Source organism: Cotesia glomerata, linkage group LG6 (assembly GCF_020080835.1).
Source record: "Cotesia glomerata isolate CgM1 linkage group LG6, MPM_Cglom_v2.3, whole genome shotgun sequence".
In the NCBI taxonomy this organism is placed as follows: Eukaryota; Metazoa; Arthropoda; class Insecta; order Hymenoptera; family Braconidae; genus Cotesia; species Cotesia glomerata.
In genome coordinates this window covers 7,643,130-7,662,939 of record NC_058163.1, presented here as the reverse complement: position 1 = coordinate 7,662,939, position 19,810 = coordinate 7,643,130, and the positions used below count along the sequence as shown (strand labels likewise).

General features: G+C 26.9%; 1 protein-coding gene across 1 annotated transcript; it reads right to left on the bottom strand.

Moving 5' to 3' along the window:
* Nucleotides 1–2,342: 2,342 nt before the first annotated feature.
* On the bottom strand, nt 2,343–18,089 carry LOC123266754 (protein transport protein Sec24A). The gene is made up of 16 exons (XM_044731151.1): nt 17,841–18,089; nt 17,489–17,659; nt 15,853–16,730; nt 15,228–15,529; nt 14,088–14,190; nt 13,128–13,254; nt 12,932–13,041; nt 12,009–12,240; nt 11,773–11,930; nt 9,256–9,481; nt 8,821–9,150; nt 8,640–8,750; nt 5,513–5,685; nt 5,096–5,431; nt 4,920–5,023; nt 2,343–2,754 (listed from the first exon to the last, which is right to left on the bottom strand). The coding sequence occupies exons 2-16, from the start codon at nt 17,625–17,627 to the stop codon at nt 2,643–2,645; spliced, it is 3,441 nt and encodes a 1,146-aa protein (XP_044587086.1). The 5' UTR covers nt 17,628–17,659; nt 17,841–18,089; the 3' UTR covers nt 2,343–2,642.
* Between the last annotated feature and the right edge of the window lie 1,721 nt (nt 18,090–19,810).

Below are 19,810 nucleotides of genomic sequence, written 5' to 3'. Positions count from 1 at the left end.
CAAAAACGAGTCATTCGTTCGGAAGATATCGCAATTAAAAAATTTCAAAAAAATATGTTCTCAACAACTACTAAAATTTCGAGCTTGAAGAGCTCGAACAAGAACAAAAATTGTGTTTTTGAGCACAAAAACTCACGACTGAAATAAATAATTTCTCAAACGTTTTGTACATAGCCGGAAGTTCCAGGGATGGCCTGCCAGGTCAATCGTTTTCCAGATTTTTTTTATCAAAATAACTTTAAACGCATTTATCTTAGAACTATGTTTTTCTGGTTTAGGTATATGACCCGATTTTACTAAAATGTAAACCACATAATCTACATTGTAGTAGCTATTGCATTAGCTAGAACTGAATTAAAATTTTTATTTTTACTGTTTGTTTAAGATTAAGGTTAAAAACGGTGAAAAAAGCCTTATTTTTAATTTTTTGAATCTCCGCCATTTTGTTGTTTATTGATAAATATTAATCTCCGTAACTGATATGCTGTAACTATACTTATATATTAAAGGTAAATAGTTTTGGTTTTTGTGATTTAGAAAAGCCGTTATCAAGTTATCATGTACGTCAGCGACCTATCAATTTTTGAAGGAGCTCCATTCACCCATTGATTATTCATATAAAAAAATTAGAAAAACGGTTGACCCTAAAGGCCATCCCTGCAACTTCCTGCTAATTCCATACTTAATTTAAGCGCTCAAAATTGCACTTATTACGTTTTTGAGCTCTTCGAGCTCAAAAATATAATTTTCGTATCATTTTGAGCTCTCTGAGCTCAAAAATCTGATAGGAGTTTGATAAAACACTATTTTTTGAATTTTCAAACCGCAATCACTTTTGAATGAATGAACCGACTTTCAAGCGGTTGGCAGCATTCGACGCTGTTTTTTAAGCCTCATGAAGAATCTTTAAGTTTGAATTGATCGAACTAGAAATTTCAAAAAAACACTTTTTTCGGGTTTCTTTCGACAATGATAACTCACGAACGAATCAACCGATTTTGACTGGGCTGGCAGCGCTTGACGTGGTTTATTAGGATTAAGAGCTGATTAGATTTTGGAATCGATCGGTAAACCCGTTTAAAAGTTATTCCAAAAAAACCACATTTGAAAAAAAATTTTTTTTGTAGTTTTTTTTAGATTTCTTAAAATCTACCGGTTTGAATCGGTCCAAATTGTATTCAAAATCTAAGTTTAGTCAAGCGCTTTCGAATGGCACCAACCGCGATGAAATAGGTCGAGTCGTTCAAAAGTTATGAGAGGTTTATATACGGCCACACACACACACACACATACACATACATACAGACATACGGACATCATCGCGGAAACATTCGGGGAAGCTTCTTAGGATCTCAAAACGTCAAGATCCATTAAAAACCCGATTTTCGAAAAACGGGATGAAATGAATAACTTCCCAACTTTTTAAAATTCTCAATTTTCTTAGCGGGAAGTTAAAAATAAATTTAAATATTATTTGTTATTCAAAAGTATTAATTTTTTTTCGAGCGCTGGAACCAGAATGACCTCTTCAGAAAAAAAATTTCTTTGAGGATATTTTTCACATAAAAATTTAGTAATAAACACTTTTTTGTATGTTATCGTAAATTTATAACTTTTATTTAGTTAATTTATTCATTTTTATACAAATACAACAAATTACTTATAATAATTAACTAACTAATAATGATGCATTGATGTAAAGTTTATTAATTATCAGATTAAACAATACTTGATTAATCAATAATAATTAATCAAAACCCTGAAGTTAACAATTGTTGATTTTATTAATAATACAATGCACTTGATTTAGTATTTAAAGATTCCGTAGTATGAATTGTTTAATCAATTTTAAAAATTAATAATACATCAATAGTTGCGTTTATATATATATACATAGGTTTTACCGAAAAAATTAAAAAAAAATAATTGAAAAAAAATAATTTTTTTTTTCGTTTCGTTTGAATTTCTACATATTAAACATTATATATTTATATATATATATATATATATATATATATATATATATATATATATATATATATATATATATATATATATATATATATATATATTTCTTTATGTTACACAATATATTCCACATCACCATCATTTGTATATAACAATTTAAAATAAATAAATAAAAAATTCGACAAATGTGAATTATGTTTGTCATTTAAAATTATAATTGTTTAATGATAAAATAAATTTAAAACGCATACATTCTATAATAACCATCTTACATACGTTTATGGCATTATTTTAATATTGTTTTTTTATAATAGTGATATTCTACATTTTAAATAATTAAAAATAATTACATATTACATTACACTAAACAAATAATAATTTGGTCAACTAATCCCAGTTCTAACTAATTTTTTCTTCTTATAATTATAACATTAAATATTTATTTATTGTTACAATTATAAGCTAATTAACTAATAGATTTTATTATAATAAATTTTAAATTATAAAGTTAAAAATATTTTTAAACAATTCTGTCATCCTTGATCACGGTACGAAAACAAAAAAAATCATTCAACTATCACGCGTATTATCTGGTGATGTTCATTATTCATATTTATTTATTTATTTATTTATTCAATTAACTAAATTATTTATTATATTTATATTAATTTTAATTACTTAATCTGTGTTTTAAGATGTTGTAAAAATTCATAATAACTTAATGCTGCTTCTGTACGGTCTTCAATTAGATAGTCGATGAATAGATTCTTGAAATGGCTGTCATCGCTGTAAATTATAAAACACTTATTAATTTTATTTTTGATGATCAAATGAAATTTTTGTAATAATTTGATTAAAAATTAAATTATTGAAGTTAAGGTAGTTCGATCATAAATGCAAAATTTTAAGAAGTTTTCGAAATTTAAAATATGGGTAATAGAATTCGTACTTTACATGTGCTGTTGAAATTTGAAATCAATTGACCATACCAGAAATGAGATAATTGTAATTAAAAATGACATTTTAGCATAGACAATATGAGTGGAGAATGAGAAAATCACAAATATTAATGGTTATTGCATTGAAAGGATTTCAAGATCTTTTCAAAAAACTGATACCTGTTAGAATAATATATTTAAAATAATCCAAAGAAATTTTGAAAATTTTGACCATGTAGTTTTTTTTTTATAAATTGTTAACAAACTGGCTAGTCAAACAAAAATAACCATTAGTAAAAGCGAATAAGAGATAACTCGTGAGAAAGACAGCACTAGCGATTGAAAAGGAAAGAAATAGCACAAACTATATGTCCCGAGTGAACTACCTTAAGAAATTTTTAAAAGAGTATTCAAAAATTCACTCTACGCACAACTAGCGCCACCGTAGCAATTTTGATAATTTAACTCTTTATTAATCTCATATAATTTTATATGACCCATAAATTTAGCTTAAAAATATGAAATTTCATGATGAAAAATATAGGACAAAGGAACCAAATATTGATCAAGCAGCATAACAATTTGATTAAAAAAATCTAGTAATTTAATTTTTTATTCAGTATGTAATTATCAATTTTTAATTATACTTGAAATAAAAGTTTGCGTATACACAAAATATGTACAGTTGTTGTAGTAAAAAAAAAAAAAAAAAAAAAAAAAAAAAAATAAGTTTGTGTAAAAATATTGAAAAGTTGTCAAAATTAGTTATTAGAATTTAACCTCGCCGTATTCAGTAGGTACATTTAAGGTAGTTGTCGTGGTACAATACTGTCAAAAAATTAGAGATTATACGCGCCGCGAATAAAAAGTATATGAGCTTGTAGCTAAGTAATCCATAATTTTTACGCAAAGCTGTACCCGTGGAGACGCAACCCATACAATTGTTTCTGTCCGACTCCGTAGATATATTTTTTCATAAATTGTTAAACTTTAATCCGTTATTTATAAATAATTAGAGGGTCAAAAATTTTTTTATATTTTTTTTAAACTCACATCAAATACATTAAAAGACTGTCAGTTTTTTGAAAGTTTCTGACGGTTAGTTTTTTTTTATAACTAAGAAACTGGCACAGAACTACAGAGAGCGTATGCAATCAATTTTAAATATCCAATTTTTAATTGAATTCATCTCGCATTATAGGTGGTCAATCGACTTCAAATTTTAAGGATGATTGTATCATCATGTCCTTAATAAGTATACAAAAATCTAGAATTTTCTGACGTTATCCCTTAACCACGACAACTACCTTTAGATCAATTTATATAAAATTAAATACTTCATAATTAATAAAAAAGTATTTGTCAAAACAATTGAATATCGAATTATCAATTATTTTTGTCAGAAAAATGTTAATAATTGAAATAATACTCTGACCAACAATTGTTGTAAATTATCCAATGTACCTATTGTTATTGCGTTATTAGTATGGCTTCGGCCATAGATTTAAATATGAGTACTGCAGATAATGTTGCATCAGAATACAGAACAACTAACAAAAATTCTGAAATTATTATCATGTCAGTGAATAGATTACCTAATTTCGAAACTATTATAGATTAAAAATAAAAATTATTCATAAGTCGAGTAAGCGTAATACTACTGGTCAGTATTTGGAACAGAGGCGGTCAATATTTAGTAATATAAGTAATGGTCAGTATTCGGATCAATCGGCTGTAACGTTAATTATTACAATTAAATGTTCATTATTATGTATTTTATAAACAAAAGTATTGTAGTTTGTAAGTTAAAACTATAAAAAATCATAACACTCGTTTTAGCTGATAAAATTCCAATAAATTTACAAATAATGTATTTATGTTCATTCTATCTTAACTGTTCAATATTTGGAGCCTTTACCTTACTGGTAGAAAATTTCAAGTTGAACTTAAAGCGAATATTTATAAATAAAATTTTTTGATATTATTAATATAATTAAATTAAAAAAAAAATACCGTATTATTTGTACAGTTGCATAATATGGTTTTTCTTCTTGTAAACTGAATAAGAATAACCTTAGCCGTTCATTTTCAACAGTGTTTAATTCTGGTAAATCGTACTAAAAAACAAACAAAAAAAAATATTAATTAAATAGCTTCCTAAAAAAAAAAAGATAATAATTAATAATTACCATTTCTTCAGGAATGGCTGAGTAACAGGATACACCCAATACATTAGTACAAAAGAGTGAATCAATATTTTTCCCGATATAAATATAAATTTTATCACCAGCATCTAATAAAAATGCGCCGCGGAAATCAAGTTTCTCAGCGGTTAAATGTAAGCGCTGGGGTTGAGGGCACAATCTGCCATCAATCTCTTTTCCATTTTGATCATCTAAGTTATGAATCGGATATAAGTCTGGATAAACCATCAACATCAACTGTGACAGTGGTAACGACTTCATTTGGCACATTGCAAATATACGATCGTCTAATCGGGTACTTGTGCCAGTTCTGAAGGCAACCTATTAATCAATTAAAAATAATTAATGTGATATTGATATTATAATTGAATTTAATATTTAATAAGTAACTCAGATACTTACGCTTTTCATTAAGGCTACGATGTAAAGAGGTAATAGTTTTAAATTAAGTGGTGCCATTAAACCACCAGTACTTGATGGTTGTGCTATTTTATATGCCGACAACGCGTCTATGGCAACATTTATTAATGCATCACGTGCGTCGGATAATGAAGTCTGCTGTGATCTATCAACGGCTGTAATCATTTTTTATTTTTAATATTTTATTAGATATGCATTAATTAAATTTAATAAAAATTGCTGTGATGATTTGATTTGTTTCTTATATTGAACAATTAAATTTTGGGTTGTGTTATTATGGACGATGCCCAAGTAAAGTCATTAGATCTAATCATGTATAATTGGGTCTAAATATTCATAAGATCCAACTATATTCGGATAGATATAAATATATCTAATAACATAATAAACCAATTAGCTATAAAAATGCATATTATGTAGCTTTAAAAATCTATAATAAATTATTTAACAATATAAAAACTTTAATGTGTTCTAAGAAGCTGATAAAAAAAAAAGTAGCAATTGGATAAGAACTAATTATAATTATGATTATAATTAGCGCTAAGATTTTTGCCGCAAATTCAAAATAACAGATCATTATTAATCGTTCAAATGTTTGATATTATATCAAAAGTATTGACCCTATGAAAAATTTTTTTAAACAAAACGGCTGCCAATTTTAAGATTTTTAAAATTTTTTCTTACTAAAAAAAAGTTTGCGCACCAAATTGATAAAAAATTTGATTTATGAATAGAAAATACTTGAATATAAATATTTTTAAGAAAAATTACTTGAAATTAAAGTCTAAGAGTTATAAGAAAAGCACCAATACTGAAAAAAATCAGGTATAAAAATTTTGCAGTTACTGTATTTTAAAATTGGGCAGCCGAAAAGTTGTTCACAATTTTATTTAAAAAAAAAAAGTCCCTTATATTCTTTCCTTAGAATCAATAATTTCACCGTAATTTTTAAAGAAAGATTTATAATAATCAAAAAAATTAAACCTTTCATTAGGAATCTTGATTTTGAAATTACAGCGAAAATATTGATTTTTTAAAAAAATCATAAGAAACATTTTTTTTTATGAAATTAAATTTTGAAAAACTTTTATTCAATAAATTTTTTTATGAATAATATTTTCGCCGGGATATTAAACATTTGAACCATTTATTTTAAAATTGCACCAAAAATCTTGGCCCTAATTATAATCTATAATTAAGGATAAGCTAAGTTTATAATTCTGGTATTGGCAATTTAAATTACAATGCACTGTATTATAAATATTGTAAATATAATTTAAGTAATGTATGTATAACTGTTATCGCAATGTACTGGTTGTAAGCACAGGTGCAATTGCACCTCTTTAGAATTTTTTTTTTTTACTAGAAATAAATAAAAACAATATATATATTATAATATTTTGGTATATAATTTTACACTTCTACACAATATGATTCTTTTATCCATGTGGTTTCAATGGAATGTAATTTTATTAACGTATGAATAGACCATGTAATTAAAGGATTAGATATTTAATCGTGTGCATTAATTCGGGTATGTTTCTCAATTTGGCCGTTTCTAAACTCTAAATTTGGAAAACCGTAAATTATGATATTTGTAAAATTATCTAAATTAAAAAAATGCCGCTCCTAAAATATAAGAATTTAAAATATTGAAAAAATTAAATTCAGCTTATCATAAAATATTACAAATAAAAAAAAATTCAACGGTAAAAACAGGAATTGAAAAATAAAGTTATCTAGCAAATGAGCAATTTAAAAAGTTGCCTTAAACAAAATAACGCTAGTCTTAAAAAAGCTTAATTAAAAAAGAGAATTCTGAATATTAATTCAAATTAAAATGGAAACAATTGAAAAATAATAAGATTAAAATAAATTTATCTAAAAGTATATATAATTATAACTAGTCATATGTATATGATCAGATCTCACAGTTTTTTATTTGATAAATATTTATATACAAACAGATATAATCATATCCAACAATCCGTTTTGATTCAAAAAGTCATTTCTGATCGTATGTCATCAAATATAGGAATATAAATTTATACATAATTATATCTATTAATATATAACTGGATTAAACCATTTATTCTTGGATATCTAATCATATATGATTATATACAACGATACATATCTGGATATAACTACGATTAAATTAGAAATTCAGATATAATTGTACTAGCTTGTATATAACTATATCTACTAATATATTACTTGATTAAAAAATTTCTCGAATATCTTATCATGCATGATTAGATAAAATTGATATAATTATATACGACATCAATTTTGGGTATGACCTATCAGAAAATATGACCTATTAGAAAATTAGGTAAAATTTTGGAAATTTATATATAACTAGCTGTTACTCGCCCGCTCCGCTGGGCGCTTTATAGAATCGCATTTTTACATCTAGACTTGAAATTTAATTAGAGTATTGTTTTGACTTGCACAGATTCAAAATTCTGTCGAGTTGGCATGCACCTTTTATCCATGTAATTATTCTAGCTAATATTCATTGTAACTTTCAATGTGCAATCATTACAACATTCCCGTGTCTTTCTTACAAAAATGAATAATAATTGATATGAAAAAAAAAAATTTGTAATGAGCATTGAAAGTTTCAGTTAAAGAAATTGCAGGTCTCATAAGTGAAGAAATCTGCCTAGTATATAAACATAACCAATAGAACTAAAAAATTTATTTTAAACAAATGTCAATCGAATAGCATAAATTTAGTTGCAATAAAAATTCATTATTTATAAGTCAAAAAAATATAGGTTCCGGATAGGTAATCACCAACATATCATATACTAAAACCTTCTCCGAAACACGCTGCATCTTATGGTATTAGAATTATTCCGATCGGTTCAGTAGTTTTCGCAGTATAACTGGACAAAAAACTGGCTCTCCATTTATTAGTATAGATTAAACATACTAATATATTTGGATATAATTATAGAAATCAATAAATAATTATATCTTGCAATATATTATTGGATGCAACCATTTATCCACAGGTGGTTATTTTTACCATCAACCAAATGTTCAAATGCAAAACTTTGAATTATAATTGAATAATAATGAAATAAATTTATAGTCTTACCCATTTTTGACACCAATCCAACAATACATTGCTGATCAGCAGAGTACAAGATATCTGTCAGATCTGCTGAAACTGGCAAACAAAGTGTATGCACTCTGATGCGTCTTTCACCTAAAAAATGAGTAAGTAAACATTTAAAAGCATTAACAAAATAAAATTTATGATAAAGAAAAAAAAATACCTTTGCTGGATGTATAAAGTAAAGCAGCTTGGAAACATACAGTCTGTACATCACATAAATTTTCCTCGATAGCGACTTGCATACCGAAGCCTGCATCTGGATTAACGTTTGGCAAACTCAATAAATCTGTTGATCTAACGAAGAAATTACCATGGAAAGTATGAATACTTAATCCACGTGTGCAGCGTATTCTCATTACAGCTTCAAATCCTATTTTTCGAGTTAAATAACGACGCAACATACGTTCGAGAGTTTCTTTGCACTGCGGTTTATTGTTACGGAATAGTGGCAAATGGTATATGCAACCACCAGAAAATTTACATATGCCAGCTGAAAGTTAAATAACTCTTTAGATTACTCATTGTTTTTTCATCAACAAAGTTAAGATCTAACTTTATCCTATACAGTGAAGATTTAATGTAATTGCAGACTTACATATAGTGGCTAAATCACAGTATTGACCATTGAGTAAAAACAAATCGACGGCTATTTGCTGAGCGCTACAATCTAGCGCAAGACGTTTATAGAAATCAGTCGCTGGATTCAAGTACGGTACATCCTTGTTTGCACGTGCGTTTGGATCTTCTCGTGCTTGTAATGATCCTGGTCCAACATTTGGTAAGCATGTTTGGAATACACTTACGCGTCCACCACTAGCAGACTAAAAATTTATATTACCAATTATTTATTTATCTATGTAATTAAGGTAAAAGCCCCAATAGATGATCATGTACCAGTATATGATCACTCCATGTATTTGTATACCTATATTTGTGAATGTAGATATACAAGTACATGGAGTGATCATATACTGGTACGTGATCATCTATTGGGGCTTTTACCTTAATATAATAAGGAAGAAATTTTATTTTCAGTGTATTTTTATGATAAAAAAATTTTTTAGTTAAATTTAGTATATTTGGGTCAGTTTGAATTTGTGTTTTTTCAAGATTTTATATCATTTTTTTCGACAGTTCATTTATTATGATGTTTTCTGGAGTAAATATAAATAGGTTCAAATTTCCCACTAGATAAAATTTGTTTATTTATTTATTTTGATTGGAACATGATAACTTCATTATATGGGTCATTTCGAATGAAATAACTGGATTTGAAAAATCACATTTTTTTTATTTAACATTTTTTTTTAATCTTTTTGTTTGTGGCAAAATGCACTTATCTGTGAATTTTTAGCCCTCAATTTCCAAAAGTTTTTAAAATATCAATTTTTATTTTTTCAATTTTTTATTTTCCAATTTTAAATTCAAATTTCGAGTTTTTTTTAAGAGGCACACCTAGTGTGAAATTTAAAAAAAATCAATTTTTTTTCATATTTCGATAGGATATACCTTTAAAAATAACATACTAAAATTTTAATTCGATATCTCAAATAGTTTTTGAGTTACAGCCATTTACAGAATAGCCGCTCGACAGTTAGAATAGGATCATTTTATCTTTAAACGCGTTTTTCGAAACAGCATTTTTCGAATTTGCTGCAGTGATTACTCGGAGACAAATGATCCGATCACTGTCAAATTTTTTTCTGCATGTTCTGTATATAGTTCTCTAACAATGACCTACCAGTTTTTTGATCTGATCAAAAATTGAATTTTGGCAGGCTAAAAACGACCAAAATTTTGGGTAAAATTCAACTTTTTTTTTTTAAAAACGCCGCCATTTTGTCAATTTTTGATATTTTTTTTTTTTTTGCCGTAGGTCACTGTGCGGACAATATCTTCTAGTTTAACGAGAATTTTTTTTTTTTTTATTTCATCCACGGAGAAGGCCGGAATCACTATAGCAGTGGAGGAGCTTTTTTTTTAGCGCCGTTAAAAAAATATTTAATTTTTTTCTTCAAAAATTTTACTGTGTATTCTTAAAATATGTATAAATATAGCCTTAAAATTTTAAAACAATTGATACAGTAGTTTTTTTTAACTCCCAAAAATCGCCTTTTTTTAGGCTGCTACACTAGGGATGCACCTTAAGAGAGATATCTTTGATATTTTTTGAAAAAATATATGTTATATTAGACTATTAGACAATTTTTTAAGCTATTATTCAAAATGAGATTCGAATATTTTCGATTTTTTAACCAACTTAAAATAAAATCGTCTTTTGACATAAAGATATCAAATTCAACTAAATAAAATAATGTGATTTTTCAATTCTGGTGATTTCGTTTGGAATGACTCATATGTAAAATATTGATTCACATAATTAAGAGAATAAACAAAATTTTATAACGGAAACATTTTTATTTTTCCTTTTTGAAACGGAATTTTTATAATTAAATTAGATCTCTTAAGAAACGTATTGACTTGAATTTGTGCTTTTTTGTATATTTTTTCGTGATGGTCAATTTTATCGGTTCTATAAATTTTTATCCGTCACATAACATATTGCATTCAATTATTGATAATTGATCCTGTGATAGGAATATTATTTTTAAAATTTCTTTCAAAAGTACTCAATCAATATATATTATCATTAAAAATATGAAAAAATTATTAAGCAAGTTCTCTTATTTATGATTTGTTATTCTTAACAGTCATATTGTTACTGCAGGTTGCTAGTGTTAATAAGTAATATTAATTGTAAGAGCTATTCTGGTATAAAAGCACAAATTTTGGCGATTATTCATGCACAAAAAAAATTAACTTTTTCAAAATTCTAGACCAAAATTTCTCCTTAAAATTAACGAATCCCGGAAAAATAGATCGGAAAAAATAGACCCGAAATTTCATTAAAATTCATAAGAAAAAATGGAGCGATTATTCCGGGGGTGCTTGTTTTTCAGGAAAATTGTGGGAGTGGATATTATAATTATTATTTTATAATAATTTTAATAAAATAATATGAATTATCCATAACTTTAAAATTTTTTTCGGATCTATTTTTTCCGATTACCAAAATTAACGGAACTTTAATTTTGTTAAACAATAAACTTACCATCAATTTATAAGCAACTTGTAATCCAGCACCTAAGGCATTATTATTATCAAGTGTTCCAGTAAATTTAGTGGGCAATTGAGTTAATAAATCACGCACTAATTCTTCCCGTTCTTTTAAATTAACAATTAAATTATCTGGACACGGTAAGAAAACATCTGTAATGCAAAGTAAATAATTGCCATTAGTGATTAATTAATTGATTGAAGAAAAATATAAAATTGATCATTAATTACCATCAACGTCAAGCATTATCAATTCATGCGGCTGAGATACATTATCAGGCATGCTGAAGAAATGTACAGCTGAATCAATAGCCAAAAATCCGACTTGCATACGACTGTCACCCGGTAATTTTGATAATTCTTCGCTTATCGTATTGCAAACGATTGCCAAGTATCCACTTTCAACGGCCAGCCGTGAAACGTCCAATATGAAGAGGTAAACAGCTGGTTGAGGTGGACGGAGCTGAAAATTATTTTATGAAAATTATTCAAGTACTCTAATAAAAAATTTGATTATAATTAATGCAAAAATATAAATAATAATTAATTATTAAAAAAAATTCCTAACAGAGATACTGATTAAATTATAAAAAATTTAATTTACTTTCTTATCAATTGTATTAAATTAAATGCAAACAAAATTTATCACTAAGTTTATTTTTAATGAAAATATTTATAATTTATTAGTCCAATTATTATTAACTCGAAATAAATATTTTTAACAATAAAAATATAAGTTAGTAAATAATTTAGTCAAGTTATAATTGTCAGCTTGAGAACTTTCAAGTCTTTAAAAATAATTTTTACATATTCATACATAAATAAATATGCTTTATTCAAAGCATAAGCTTTGTTCATGTTTAACACACTGCAAACGCAAAATTGTAATTTCAATTCAATTATCATTAATAAATAATTCAAACATTTGAAAACAATATTTCCTCACAATTGCACTATTTGCATAATGCAAAGATTATTTAAAAATATTCTTTGTTGTGATAATTGTTTTTAAAGATTTTTGTTTTAAAATTTTAAAGATTTAAAGATTTTTAAAGATTAAAGTATAAAAGTTCTTTCTGCTCGATTAAATAAATTAAATATGATAATTAAAAATAATTAATCATTATTTTATGTAATTGATAAATAAAAATTACCATATATTCACTTGGCGCAATAAACTCAATTGTGCTCGTTTTAACTTCTGGTCTTCTTGTTGGATCGCCAAATGATTTTGATACTGGATCAAATTGGAATTCTTCGGGAACTTTAATCAAATAGATCATTAACGTTTAAATCTATTTAATTAATTTATTTATTGAAAAAAAAAAAAAAAAAAATCAAAATACTCACGATCATTTGCGCGGTAACATAAATTACATTTCCATCGTTTTGGGTCAATGAAATATACATAAGGATTTATATAAGTGCGACACGCACGACAGCGCACTATTGTACTACATTGTATCAACGGTAAATGCTGAAAAATACACCCAATTAATTTATTACTTTTATTACATGCCATGAAATCATTTCACTGATAAAAACGTTAATTTGACTGAAGAAAAAAAAATCTTGATCCAAGAAAATCAATCTTAAGAAATTGATGATCTTCAATAAAGTAGTAAAATTTTTGAGCGACGTAAAATTTACTTAACCCGTAGTGGTCATTATGGGTCTAGATGACCCCCAGGCAATTTTTGAATTGCTCTTGCTTCGAAGATATCATTCAAAATGGTATCTGTGGTACCATCTATTATTGTTTGAAGATTTTTTGAGATTCATGGAAATTTACGATTTCAATTCCACAAATAAATATACTTTTTGAAAAGCTTGACATGACACCATTTTTTTTCAAAGTATGCGATATCCGGAGTAGAACCCCGGAGGTCATTTTCTTTTATCTTAAAAAATGAAGTTTTTAGTAAAAAAAAAAAGTAAAATTTTTCGAAATTTGACTTTCTTGAATTTTTTTTTTTATAATTAAACAATTTAAAAAAAAGTAATAAAACGATTGAGTTATTTAACGGAAGTGTTAAGAATTACTTTCATATACGGCTCGAGTGAAAATATTGAAAAAAACGCAAGTAGCAACTACTTTTTTCGTGCATGGGGTCAACTAGACCCAGTGTGACCACTACGTTATTTTTAAGAAGTGTGACTACTACGGGTTAAATCAAGAAAAATGTCTTGGCTCAAAAATTTTTTAGTTTGACTCAAGATTATCGAATTCTTCAAAATGATTTTTTTGATTTGAAATTTTTTTTCTTTAGTCAATTTAAATTTTTTATCTGTGCTTGCATTGATACTTACATTTAAATCTTTGAAAGGGTGTATCAAAATTCCTAGTGGTAATCGTGTCTTCTTCAGTAATTTGTCGTTTTCCGGAATTTTGGTTAATGTACAGCGGAAAATACTGAAATTAAAAAATTGATTATTGATGGATAATAATATACTTGTGCTTAAAACGAAGATACGTTGCTTTACGATCATTTTTGTCAAAAATCTGTAGATTCATGACTAGTTAATAATTTATAAAATCGAATTTTGAATATTTCAAGTCTCCTATAAAATAATGTTGGTTTAATTTTTATGAACTCTCTCCGAAAATTAGTTCAAATAAAAATTTTTAAAGTGTCACTCAAGATTTCGAAAATCGTCAAAAATTGAATTTTTTATTTTTTTTCTCGACGTGGTATTATTTTTTGAGTTTAAAATTATGGAAATTTTTTAAATTTAAAGTTGATATTTTTGTTCTTAAAGTTCACGCAAAATTAAAAAAATTTTTTTGATTTAAAAAAGAATTGAAAATAACTATTCGAATTGTATCTAATTATTGATAAAAATAAAAAAATTAAATATTATAAATAGATTTGTTATTAGATATTGGATAAATACTTGTAAATTAAAATTTAGTAGTTATAATTATAGTTCAAACTTTTTTTAGTATTATGTATTTTATTTTGTTTTTTCAATATGTCAATTTTAAGAATAAATATGAAAAGTTTGTTGATATTCATACTCTCAAGTCGCTCAAAAATATTATCGTAAGATTACTTTGAAAATTACAAAAATTTTGAGCGAAAAGTATCGCCTTGAAATTTTCAACCAAGAATATAACAATACGAAAAAAAAAAAATTAAATTTTGTGAATTTTTTTAAATCTTGAGCAAACCCTAAAATTTTTATTTAGAGCTGATCTTTGTATCAATTTTTATTACATCTACTCGAGTTCGCATCTGACACAATAACATCTAGCAGGCTCTTGTATTCTCTTCTGCCGCTCTATTAATCACAATATTTTTATCTTTTTCTTCTGCTATATATTTTGTTCAATTAAATCATAAAAAACTGACTGTAGTAATATTATTTAAATAAAAATTTGTAATACTTGTCGCATACTTATATTCCCTGTAGCTTACTTATATATCAACAGGAAATAATTATACTTACTCAGGACTACAATTAACAGCTTCCAGTTCTTCTTGCGGCAACTTAATAATAGGTGCTTCAATTTTATCAGCTGGCAAAATATTTCTGTTTTGCAATAAATCAATCGAATGATGATTCCACATTGAATTGAAACCAGAATTCACAACGTCCATTCTACTCATCTGAGTATTTAATTGATTAATGTCATTCTGATAGTTATTAACCCCACCGGTCATTTGCGACGGATATCTTTTCGACATATTGTCCAGGGGTACATTTGACATTTGACCGTAATAACCTTGTCTGTTGTCATACGGACTTGTCTGAAATTTTTCAATCAATTTAACTTTCACATGGAAAGAACAAGATGACACTGGATATCATCCGAAATTATACTCAGTGATATCTGTGGTGAAAAAAAATTTCAGATAGTAGCTAAAAAATCCAGATTATGCTGCGTGATATCTGGATTATACTCATTATAATCTGGATCATACTCATTGTAATTTGGGTAATACTAGCTACTATCTGAAATTTTTTCACTCAGTATAATCTGGGATGATATCCAGTATCATCTTATTCTTTTTTTGCACCTTTTTAAAAAAAAAAAAAAAAAAAATTCTTAATTATTATCAATAAGTCTTACCACTTGTCCAGGAAGCGGCGGTCCACTTCTCGGCAAATTATCATTTGTAGGACTTGTAACACCACCAGCACTAGGAATTGGATTGAAATTAGCAGATGGATACCTCTTCTGACTAGTTAAATTTTGTTGACTTAGTCCGTAATTTTGAGTTGGATAAATCGGCGCAGTGTTGCTGGTCGGTGGTAATCTTGGATCCATCTGCTGATTACCATAATTTAACTGCTGCTTTGGGATTGAAGGCTGCTGCTGCTGAAGTTGGTGCTGCTGATTGTTAGAAAATTGAGCGGTTGGCAGTGTCGGGCGTGGCGGTCCCATAGCTAAGTTCGGATTGACATTACTATTAAGATTATACTGTGAATTTGGTACTAGCGGGACAGTTGGTAAACTTTGCCCTTGATTTTTGTTGAATGAACTTGCAGATGGTGGAGGATTTGGATTTGATGGCCTAGAGTATTGCAAGGGACTGGGTTGGTTGTTTAGTCCTTGACTGAAGTTGTTATTCTGCTGCTGTTGCTGTGGCGGTAGGTATTGTTGGTTACTAGAGTATGGAAGAGCATTCAGATGGCTAGGTTGATTTGCATTTACTGGCGGCTGTATCTGGTCGTTCAACTGAGGCTGATCTTGGGTTATCTTGGTCCCAGGAGCCACTGGTGGCTGCTGTTGACGCGGATCCTGTGGTTTGATTACACCCGGTGGGAATCTTGGAGGCTGGGATTGAAATACCGAACGGTGGACTGGTCCCGGTGGATCATGAGGCTGTTGCCCGTTTATTGGTGGCATTGGTGGTCTTGTCAGTTGAGGACGATATTGATTGTGAAGATATTGGGTCGGAGATGGGTCCCGAGATGTTTCACGTGATGATTGGGATGATGGTGTACCTAATTTTAAATTAAATAATTTAATTGTTAATTTTGTTAATAACCCAAGTGTCACATAAAAAACTGTTGACTTTTTGATAAATTTTATTTAACAACCCAAGCGGTACAAATTTTTTTTTGTTAATGTTTTGTTGAATTTAAGTTGACAATTATTAATTTTTTAACTTCTTGTTGAGTGAAATCTATCAAAAAGTCAATATTTTTTTTGTGACGCTTGGAAAGAAGTCAAAAATTAATAATTATCAACTTAAATTCAACAAAACATTACCAAAAAAATTTTTGTGCCGCTTGGGAAATAATTAAACTCTTCTTTTTTCATTTCAATAAAATTGAAGTTAGAAGACATTTAATAATTTTTTTAAATTTTATTAGAAATAAATTTATTGTAAAAAAAATATTAAAAAAAATTCACTTTTAATTTTTTTTTTTTATTTTAATATGTGGAATTTTTTTTATAATAATTTTATTGTAAAAATAAAAAATTTGTCAGATATCTGTCAATTTCAGTATCATTCTTTAAAATAATAAATAGTTGATCTCCACTGGTTCATTATTAAATAAAAATTTTATTAGTTGAGAATAAAAAGTATTTTCATTGTACGTAAGTTAATTAAATCAAATTTATTTCTTAAGAATTGAGATACTGAAGTACAAAAGTCAAGATCAAAAGTTACAGTACAAAAAAAAAAAATAAATTCTAATTAATTTATTAATTAATAATCTTTGAGATTAATTAAGATAAATATTTAAGTTATTACCAGTAGAATTATAAATTTGTTGTTGACTACCATTTTGATTGTGTTGAATCGTTGATTGACCATTAAGTATTGAGGATGGTCCACTTTTTAATGGGACGTTGCTATCAATATTTTGTGGCTGATAGGTATTTTGTGACATTTCAAATCGCTGACGCTTAGCTTCAATAAACTCTGAAATAAAAAATAAAAATATATTAAATATTGTGAAAGTTAAAACGTCATCACGTGTAAAAAAAATAATAATTGATTGACAAGTGTAAAAATAAAATTAGTTTTTTTAACAGTAACCTGAAAGTTAATGGTTGTAGAAAATAATTATTTATTAATAATCATAAACAGTTAATTTACTCACTTTATTGTAATATAATTTATAAATATATCCTTCCTTTTGGTGTAACTTTAATTACCAAGTAAATTACTGCTAGGTTCGGACTTTAGTCATGTGTAGCATTGCTTCTAAGAAATGATTAACGTTTTGTGAATAATGATTAATTTTTTAGCGGATTTTATGGAAATAGATATGAGATTATTTTATTAATTGTTACAGCGCTAGCAACCTATAATATTCCACAGACAGACATAGACAGAAAAACACAGACATCAGTAGACAGCAAGACACTGGGATTGTTAAACGGCACGCAACATTACGTGGCAGGTCTAGTGTGACTAGAGCGCCGCCTATAACTCGTGGTATTTATTTAGAGTATTTTGTATCTTCATTGGTAACGTAGGCTTGAAGTTTTCTGAGAGATTCCGAGATTCCGAGCGATAACGTAGGGTAAGTGTGGGTATTACTGCAGTTTTTTTCGTAAGCCTCGCTTCGAAAGCATTTTTATAAAATTTTCTCAAGATAATAATAACTTTTTTTTTTTAAACAAAAGTTTGACTCATTATTAACCCAAAATAAAATCAACAATGAGAGAAACAAATATTTTCGTTAAATAATAAGCATTTAAAAAGAAGTCTAAATTTAAATGCATGTATTACTGCAGGTCTTAAAGTAGCTTGCTCCTATTACTGCGTGTCCATTACTGCAGAACGGCTATATTTTAGGATTTACTTAAAAATGAACAAAAAATTATCAAAAATAAAATTTATTAGTTTAATGTAATAACAAGAATTCTTCATAATCTAAATAATAAGTAACACAGCCTTAACGTATTATTAATTGACCAGAATTCGTAAATTTTAATTGATGTAATCTTCAATCTACTGATTATTGCTTTCCTGGACTTGCCTCGACTTCTTATTTTTTTGTTTATTAACTTTTGATTTTTTATTAATTTTATCCATAGTTTATTTTTCACTTCGAGACAACTTGATTCACGCACTTATTTAGAGGTTAGAATAGCCGTGTTTACGTCCGCAGTAATAGGTAAATAGATATACAAATAGAGGCGCTTCTATTACTGCAGTCGACTGAGAAAATTGCAGTAATACACGCACATGCGGTTTCTCGGTACCAATTACTGCATGTTTAATTAAATAAATTTTACTGATCAAAATGTAATTTTTATTAATTATTTGATTCTAAAAAAGGGTTATCTAACTTCTAAATGTAAAAAATATATTAATTAGGTCATTTATATAAAGAAAAAGACTTTTTACGACCATCTCTTTTTACACTGAAACTCTTAAAAAAGATAAAATTATTCACTTCTGTAACTACTTAATTTTTATTAATTAATAACAAATTGAATAATTGTCATACATATAAAACCACTATGCAGTTATTTTCCGAAAGGTTTAAATTACCAGAAATAATTTTTTTTTAATCAAAAAAGTCATATAACCCATTTATTGATAATTAAAACAAGAAAAGCTGCAGTAGTACCTACACCTGCAGTAATACTCACACTTACCCTATGTTTTAATTTTATTTAACAAATGAATTAGTTGTAGAAAATTACTTGTAATAAATTACATTTATAATTTTTTTTTTTACAATTTCTAGACGTGAAATTTTATGAAAATTAAGTTTGCCGACATCTAAAAATTTTTAGAATTTTTTTTTATTGAAAAAATCATTACAGAAAAATAAAAAAAAATTTTCATTTGCAAAAAACTTGAAAAACTATAAGTGAAATTTTTAAAAAATATTTTTTAGTTTTAATTTAATAAATGAAAAATAATAAAAAAATTAAAAACGTCGGCTAACTTTAGTATTATGAAATTTTGTATGTCAATTTATTTGTTGAAAAAATTATAAAAATTATCAAATGTCTCCTAATTTAATTATCATATTTATTTAATATTTAATTTAATAATAATACTTTTTTTTTCTTTTCAGGTACCTTGGGGCAAATTGAAGGAAAGTCTTTC

Coding starts and splice junctions, on each gene's coding strand:
- LOC123266754 (XM_044731151.1), bottom strand. CDS start 17,627: ATGTCACAAAATACCTATCAGCCACAAAATATTGATAGCAACGTCCCA. Junction 5,024..5,095: donor CAGCCATTCCTGAAGAAATG/GTAATTATTAAT, acceptor TTTGTTTTTTAG/TACGATTTACCAGAATTAAA. Junction 2,755..4,919: donor GCAACTGTACAAATAATACG/GTATTTTTTTTT, acceptor TATAATTTACAG/CGATGACAGCCATTTCAAGA.